The sequence below is a fragment of the Ascaphus truei genome, chromosome 12, assembly GCF_040206685.1.
Source record: "Ascaphus truei isolate aAscTru1 chromosome 12, aAscTru1.hap1, whole genome shotgun sequence".
In the NCBI taxonomy this organism is placed as follows: domain Eukaryota; kingdom Metazoa; phylum Chordata; class Amphibia; order Anura; family Ascaphidae; genus Ascaphus; species Ascaphus truei.
Window position 1 is genome coordinate 17,798,239 of NC_134494.1, and position 9,247 is coordinate 17,807,485.

The 9,247-nt window shown below is 45.0% G+C and overlaps 1 protein-coding gene across 1 annotated transcript; it reads right to left on the reverse strand.

Annotated features, from left to right (window-relative positions):
• Positions 1–5,166: 5,166 nt before the first annotated feature.
• LOC142463844 (uncharacterized) lies at positions 5,167–7,521 on the reverse strand. The gene has a single exon (XM_075566656.1). The coding sequence runs from the start codon at positions 7,519–7,521 to the stop codon at positions 5,167–5,169; it is 2,355 nt and encodes a 784-aa protein (XP_075422771.1).
• Positions 7,522–9,247: the final 1,726 nt, after the last annotated feature.

Consider the following 9,247-nt stretch of genomic DNA (forward strand, 5'->3'; position numbering starts at 1 on the left):
CTCCATATACAGGTAATTTTCCTGTAGGATCACTGCTATCCAGTTCACCGGTTTCCGGCACTGAGTGCTATACAAAATTGGGACTCTTTCTGATCCTCTCCGGATCACACTGTTAAGAATATATTATTCTGTCCCTTATAAGCACCTGCCTATTTTTTGATATTCATTCTGATGTATATTAACGGATGAGCGGTCTCATCCCCTTTAAAGTTTAATATAGAATTGAGTGCAGAATCCTTAGCCTGGCTATTTTTACCTTGGTGTTTAATAGTTCGGAATCTACACATTCAAATACACTCTAGATTTTCTTCCAACAGTCTTAACATACTGTAGTAATCACCTGTTTTTCTCAGTGACAGCCCAAAATGCTCTTGGTTAATCAACAACATTAGAACACAGTGTCTTCCTTTAGCAATTTTTACTGTGATTTTAGAAAACACTGTTCTGTCACTAAGTAACTATTGTTAATCCTATGTTCCTTATCTTTTAAGACCCATCTCTATGGTCTTACTACCGGGGTTTTCTGTAAAACGGAAAAACCTGGGTTTTTGGTCTTCATTCTTGGACCGAATAAAAGCCCAAGGCTGTAATACTGTAGTCAGTTATCACTTTGTAGGATGCAGAGAGCCCCTCCCAATGTTTTTGAAGTGCTAAGCCATAAGTAAAAAGAGTATACTCTATTTTCTTGTAGTAAGTAAATGATTTATTAGCTCATGTAGATTTTTTTTTTTTAAATGTCAAAGTAATGGTAGTTTAATCAAACTGACATTTCAAAATGTTTAATATAACCAGGTGAGGGTACATACCATAGCCCAAATACTGTCTGGTAAAATGTTCATGTAACTGATATCAGAACTTTTTTTAAATGACGGTAACATCAAATAAGTAAACTGAGATTTCAAATTTTTTAATACCAAGTAACCAATGTATATACGGTAACATAGTCCATATGGTACATTGTCTGATAAAATCTTCATGAGCTTTCAAAACCTTTGAATTCCAATTCGTCACTTTTGAACAATGCATGCATATTTTCATCTCTACTGGTACCGGTAGAAATTTCACTTTCTACATCATCATCATCATCTTCGTCTGCTCTTTCATTTGTTTTAGAGCCAGACAAAACCTCAACTCAGCGTGTGTTCAACAGTTTGTCTTTCACTGTCTGCCCATGGGGTGCTATTCCACAGCATTCAAAAGCACGACTTATGCTTTCTTTGTTGAGACTGACTACACACAGCCGCAGCATTAACACACAACACAGTGGTAAAGCGAGCTTTAGTAGCACCACAGTGGCTAGCATCCACATTTTTGTTGCCAACAATGTCTACGGTTGAAGAGATTAACATGTCAATATATACAGTTGTGTCATCCATATTGTAAATGTGGTCAGCGTCTAAATCTGCTGTTACTGTAGGGACGCTGTCCAAATAGTCATGTGCGATTTGTGCCTTTTCCTTCTAGCGTTTCATTGTCTGCTTGACCCATGTGTGCAACTTTTCTCACAGATAGCTTGTTACGGTTCATAAAGTTTGATATCCAATTATCAGAGCACTGGAATTCTGCTGTTTCGATAGATGCCATGTTCTTATGCAACTACAAAAGCCTGTTCGCGTAAACGGCGATAATTAACAATCAGTTTATTTGCACGTTGTTCCCTAACCCACTGTAATAGTGCAGTTTCCAAATGTGGGTGTTGTGGTCCTCGACCACCCCCAACAAATCTACAGATTGTCCCACACACATCAGGGGGGCGTTCCAACCAATATCCACCCCTCAGATTGACATCCTCAGAGTTGCTAGGCACGACCTTTAATACGGATACATTATTCAAGGCTGGAATACACACACAGGCCTAATAAAGTGTAACGGGTTTTGTGAACCGGTCTGACCCACCCAATCTCACATTGGCCCCTGTGGTCTAACCAGTGCCCATTACAGTGTAGTAGAGTCTGGTGGTGCACCTGTTGGCAACAGGACTCCTGAGTCTCCCGCATGATGGTGTATGGGGAGGACCCGTCCAGACAGGCCGCTGAGGTAGTGGCTTGAGTCCTACCTAGGTCCAGTGCAGCGCCTCCACCTCATCAGGGTCCCTTCGGTCACTTGGGGATGGTCCTGGCGAGGAACTCCTCTGTGGTGCTCCTCTCTGTACAATCACTCCACACATGTACACGAGAGAGTTTGTATTTAAGAGCATCTTTATTGGACTGTGGGCCATGCTGCCCTCCACAATAGCCCTCCATTGTTACAGCACTTCCCTTTACAAGGTGTAATTCTCCTTAAATAGGGATTCCCTATCCCAGCCGGGATGTCTTTACTCTGTGCCAGGTCCCTGGACACAGTCTTCTTATTCAGCTACTATAACATAACTCTCACTCCTCCTCCAGCAACACACACACAACTCCTCTCAGAACTAACTCTTAGACACAGTGCTGTGCCTTATGTACACTCTGGAAGCTGCCACACCTCTGACATCACTAACCATGGAGTCAGAGCCTGTGACCACTCCCATCCATACATAGGGTAATGAGGTCGTGAATCTCACTATAACAGGGTCTCTCTCTCTCGTCAGTCACTTGCTCCGAATTCATCATGCATGCGCTAGCTCACTAAGAAAGACTCTGACACCAGGTTCAGCTTCAATCTCAGTACATGCGTTATCGTGGGGTTAACACAGGAACTGCTGCTTTATTGTTCAGCTCACACAGTTTATATAGCACATTATGGGGCGAGGCGGGGGGGGGGGGTTGGGCTTAAGCATTATATGTCTTGTTCCGGGACACGCTGTCTTCTCTCATTGGTACACATTGTTCTCGGAGGCGCATACACTCCCTCGTGCATAGGTGCGTGACCAGCTCGTGAGATCCTCGTGCTGACACGTCAGTTGATTGCACTCATATTCCATACCAGGATGTTCTCAGGGTGTGGTCCCGGATACAGGCGCCATCTTTACTTGGTTATATATCTGAATACATACTGAGTTACATAACACTTGAAATAATGGATAAACATATATTCACATAATCTTTCTACCTTCACAATCCCCCCTAGAATCTATGTTTATCATTTTTCCTCCCTAGGGGAGACAAGCTGTCCTACGATATGGGGAAAGGGAAAAGGAGTTTTCACTTGACTACTGGCACAATACATCCCTAACAGATGTTCATACCTTCCATCAAGACTGTTAACATCGTAGGAGTCTCTTTCCCCAGAAAATCTAACAAGCTGTCCCTATAACAAGGAATTGCGTATAATCTGTTTCTGTCTTGGGGGGCCTCGGGTAGGCATATCTGGCTTATCTTTAGCTTTTAAAAATAATTCCAGCTCACTTTCTGTATTTACCATCATTTCCACTCCAACTACTTTATACATTAATTTTCGATAGAGGGGAATAACACAGCAGAGCACAATTAAACCAAAAACAAATATACATAGTAAAATTAATCCGATAGTTGTGAGAATTGACTTCCAGCCTCCTGCCCAGTCTGCCAGCCAATTGGCCCAGCTAGTATCTACCCCTGAATTCCTCTTTACTTCCGCTGCTAGATCCCTGATTTGGTTGAGAGCTTTAACCGTTTTTCCATCTATAACAGAATTTTCTGGGATAAACGTGCAACATTCTTCTCCGAACATTGAACATACCCCCCCCCCTCTCGGCTAAAAGCATATCCAGAGCCATACGGTTCTGAAGAGTCATTCGGGTATTTGGTCCTAATTCTTCAATTATACCTTGGAACGCATCTCTACTATAATTTACAAACCTTTGTTGGTTATAGTATAGATAATTTATCCAATCTACATTTTTATTGATTTGTACCTGGGGAACCATTGATGCGAATCCAGCGAAAATTTGGTCTTGGGCCTTAAATTCATCAGGGACCCCCCTTGGAACCCCTATCGCATCTCTATATATCAAATTATCACTTTGTAGAGCTGTTTCAATACTCCTTTCCGACCGTGGTAGTGAGAGAGGCTTCCTAGATAAATACTGTTCTTCCGGTTCCCATGGGAGCACTCTAAAAGGCATAACCACTTTAACTAATGTACACTGTCCCTGCCACGCTGGGGGGAGAATATTTCGGAGTTTACCATTTCCGCATAACCAATATATATCAAACATATGTGCAGTATGATTCTGGAGTTCAGCGGAAGATATAGATGAGTTAGAAATACAGAACCCCGGGTTAAATCTCCCTAGCTTTATTCCCGCAGCGTTATTTGCTATAAAACAGGTATAATTCCCATTATGTACCACAACTTCCCTAGGGGGCTTGACACTGGTTTCCAGTGATACCAGGGGCCTTAAATCCGGGCAATCAGTAGTGTTTTTACCTTTCAGTAGACCAATCAGACAGTCGGTCTCATTATCAGAGAGTAACAGAGGAACCGTAGTTAGATGAGCGTTAGCGGCTGCACAGGCTATACAGCTGACATTCTGCCCAGAACTCCTGACAGTATATTTTACCCATTCTAGCCACATATTTTTCCTAATATCTGTTTGTGTCTCTATTTGGAATACGTCTTCCCATGTTAGCCCTGGGATGGGTAAAACCTCTTGAATTCGGGCATCCAGTTTTTCTTTATTATTAGGTTGGGAGGTTGGTGACACGGGTCTATTGTTAATATTTTTTAACTCTAGTTGTCCCATCTTTCTAGTGAGAGCACCCCCGTACATACCGAGCACATATGTTCCCATGTCTCCCTCCGAAGGATTTTCCAATTGTAAATAAAAGGGCAGACAACTTTGACGTGCCTTATTTTTGCACGTCATGGGATTCCTCCAAATTCCCTTAGTGAGAGTCAAACGGGTAAGGAGAGATTTCCCATCCTTATCTTTCCTATCTAGTCCCCCCTTTGGCCTATACGCCCAATCATCTCCTGTGTTCCATCCTACATTTGACCAGGAGGAGCACCATTCGTTTCTTGTATCGGTGACACACAGATATATCTGGGCCTGCTTTTTTACAGGGGATTTTGAATCATATTAAGGATCGTAATGATAATTAATATTGTTAAGGGACCAGACGGAGTAATCGGTACTACCGCAATCTGCGATTTTACAGAAATCAGTTGTGAATGTTTGTAGGGGCAGGGAGGTGTTTACCCAGAAAGTGATTGGGGCAGCTTCAGCAGCAATCAATAGCGTAGTAGCAAAAAGGATATACATTATGGAGCTTCGACGGAAGACTTCTTGCAGTGAGAGGCGTGTATCCACGGTCCCTTCCCTTCAAGCTTCACTGCCGTAGGTGTTATCAGCAGAACTCGATATGGACCTTCAAATCTGGGCTCCAAACAATCAGATCTCACGTGTTTCTTTAGATATACACTGTCACCCGGTTGAAACGGATGCACCGTATCTCCTGTGGACTCTGGAAGAGAAGCAGATACTAGGGAACGAGAGTTAGACAATTCTTGACCAAGTGAAATCACAAATTGTACTACTTTATCATGACCTTTTTGTAATTCTTGACTATCTATCTCTGGTATTCTGGGAGGGGACCCGAACAGAATTTCATACGGGGTAAGCCCATGTTTGGCCTGGGGTGTGTGTCTGACATGGTATAACGCTATAGGCAATAAATCCGGCCAGGGGAGGGGGTGGTCCTGGCTCATTTTAAGTAATTTGGTCTTCAGTGTGCCATTCATCCTTTCCACCTTACCCGAACTTTGCGGGTGATATGGAGTGTGGAGTCCTTGATGAGATCCCAACATAAACCATAACTCCGAAAAAATGGATGCCGTGAACGCCGGTCCTTGATCGCTTTCGATCACCTCGGGTATACCAAACCTGCACGCTATTTCAATAAGCATTTTCTTGGCTGTAACTTTTGCCGTCATGTTTTTGACTGGGTAGGCTTCGGGCCATCCTGAAAACATATCTACTACTACCAATGCGTACTCGTATCCCCCGGCCGGGGGCATATGAATATGGTCCACCTGGATCCTCTGCCATGGGTAGTCTGGTTTGGCTAAATGCTGGGTGGGTACAGTCTGCGTGCTGCTGGGATTACAGGTCTGACAAACCTGACAGGCTTGATTGTATGCGGCCAATGTGGTACTGATTCCAGGAGCATGGTAGAATTTTCTTACATATGCTAGGGCTTGATTCCTCCCTCGGTGTGTGGCTCCATGTGCCCATGTTGCTACGGCTGGATACATCCTCCTTGGGAGACGGTATACGTTATCCTTTTTCCATAGACCAGTTTCCTTTTCTACTGCCGCCCCATCTTTCTTCCATTGCTTCTTTTCTTCTGGTAATGCCTTTGACTGTTCCTGTTGTAACTTAAAAACTGGAGGTCGTGCTGTATTAATTTCGGGGAATTCTTCAGTCTCGATTTGTGCATCCCTCTCCTCTTGCCGTTTCTTCTCTTGTGCCCTTGTACTTATCATTGTTATTTCCGTGGATTCCGACAATAGCCATCTCTCTGACACAGATCCCAAGGCCGCTTGTTTGGCTGCTTGGTCGGCCAATTGATTTCCTCTTGCTTCTTTGCTGTCCACCTTTCCATGTGCTTTAACTTTGAGAACCGCAACCTGAACGGGTAGTTCCATAGCTTTCATAAGTCCTTGGATAAGGGCAGCATGCTTCACCGGTGTCCCTGATGAAGTTATAAATCCTCTATTTTGCCAGATTATACCAAAATCGTGGGCAATGCCAAAAGCATATCGAGAGTCTGTTCTTATATTCACCCTTTTTCCTTCTGCCATTTCTAATGCTGTTTGTAATGCGATTAGTTCCGCTTCCTGGGCAGACCTGCCTGGTGGCAGTGCTTCAGCATATAGAATCTCCTTTTCCGTGGTGATGGCAAAGCCGGTATGAAATCTGCCGCTATCATCGGCGTACCTTGAGCCATCTGTCCAGAGTTCCAGGTCAGCACCTAAAATTGCAGTGGTAGACATATTCTGGGGTTCCGACGTGTCTTGTTGTAGGGTGAGTAAACAGTCATGAGGGGACACCGGTGAACCTGGGGTGATTGATTCTTCTTCTTCTCCCCCCTTTGGGATATGTGGCAGAAGAGTTGCCGGGTTGATATTGGTACATCGTTGAAAGGACACATATGATGGAAGAAGCAATGAGCATTGAAGTCTCAGATGTCTTTGATGCGTGAGGTGTCTCGGTAATGTCAAAGAGAGAACAGCAGCCAAGTCATGCGGTGCTTGAATAATAACATTGTGCCCTAGCGTGATATCCGCTACTTTATCCAGCAACACCTGAGCAGAATGGGCGGCTTTGAGACAGCTTGGAGAAGTGCGTGCAACCGGATCCAGCCTGCATGAGTAGTATCCGACAGGGCGCTGTCGCTCCCGATGGGACTGTGTAAGAACTCCAGAAGCATGCCCTTCTTGCTCGGACACATATAGATTGAACGGCTTGGTGTAGTCCGGGAGGCCCAGTGCTGGTGCACTTGAAATGGCTTCCTTCAGTAGATTGAAACATTGTTGATATAACAGATAGGTAACTGGGTCGGCCACGTCTTCTTCCTTGGGGCCTGTTTTCAGTGCATCATACAATGGTTGCATGAGCCTGGAAGCATCAGGTATCCACTGTCTGCAGTATGTGATAAGTCCAAGAAATGACTGTAGTTGGCTGATAGTGGACGGATAAGAGACAGAGATAATAGCTTGTTTCCTTTCGTCGGTTAGGTGTCTTATTCCTTGTGATATACAGTGTCCTAGAAAAATAACCTTAGGGAGACACCACTGGAGTTTCGACTTAGAAACTTTACATTGGATGGAAGACAGATGTTGTAGCAGGGAGATAGAGAGCGATTCCAGCTGTTGGCTGTCGTTTGGGCCACATAATAGTAGATCATCTACATACTGGAGTAGAGTAGCTTCAGGGTGGGCTAACACCCATGGTGAAAGAGAGAGCTTCAAGGCTTGGGAAAACTGGTTAGGGCTGTTTTGGGCCCCTTGGGGTATCCTTGTCCATGTCAGTTGAGCTCCTTGGAAAGTAAAAGAAAATAAAAATTGGGAGTCTTCATGAAGGGGAACACTGAAAAAAGCATTGGCCAGGTCTATTACCGTGAAAAGACTGGCCTCGGGAGGGACCCCGCTGAGGAGAGTATTTGGATTGGGGACGACAGGGGTTTCCAATATAGTTGCTGCATTTACGGCTCGCAGATCTTGTACCAATCGATATTTATCAGGTTGACCCTTGATACTTTTCTTCTTGACGGGGAACAGAGGAGTATTACAGGGTGATGTGCAATACCTAAGCACCCCTTTTTCCAGAAATACTTGAATTTGTATTCTTAGACTGGCTTCCTGTGCACCTTTGAGAGGATATTGCGGAATTCTTGGGTAAGGGACTCCAGGTTTCATTTGTACAATCACTGGGGGAACAGGAAGAAGCCCCACATCCTCAGGTCCCACAGACCATAAGCTAGAGGGAACTTGATGTTCAATATAGCTGGGAAAACCAATATCTGGGTTTGATTGTTCTTGTAAGAGCATCAACGGTAAAGCTTTGAGGATACAGATATCCGCCGGTGTGTCCTCACCATCAGGACGATGAAGAGTAAGTTGCATGCCGCATTCATCGTAGGAGATATTGGCCCTCAATCGTTGTAAAATATCTGATCCCAATAAATTTAGGGGACAGGTATTCGAAACCAAAAATCGAGCAGCAACTTCTGAGAAAGGTCCGAGAGGTACCGGGACAGTGAGACGGCTTGTTTGCTGCTTTCCCTCGACTCCAACCGATGACATCCAGTCCTGGGAGAGTTCTACAGTAGGGGGAAGAAATTTCTTGGAAATAACAGATGTGGACGCCCCCGAGTCCACCAGGAAATCCATAGGGACCTTTGCTACCGTGAGAGTGACTTTCCCACAGGCAACAGTTGGCCCTACTGCTGCCATGGCGGTCCCAGGTTGTCCCCCCCATCAGGACCGGGGTGGAGGTCCTTCTGGTTGTTGGTCGGATCTGGGCTTCCTGCATTCTCTCCTGACATGTCCGACTATTCCACAGTTCCAGCACGTGGGTCCGGCCTGACCGCGGCTTCCATTTTGTCTCCGGTCTTGTCGAGGCCCATTGTACGGGTAGGATCCTGGTTGAGGGGTAGGCTGTGGATAGTAGGGGGCGTATGCAGGGGCAGGATAGGGATAGGGCGGTTGGTAAGAAGGAAAGGGAGGGGGCGGGTAGGGATTGTTACTGGGAGGTTGGAAAGAGACGGGAGGGGGAAGTGACTGTGGTTGGATGGGAGCAGTTGGGGGGGAAGGCATAGTAGGTAGATTTGGACATAAA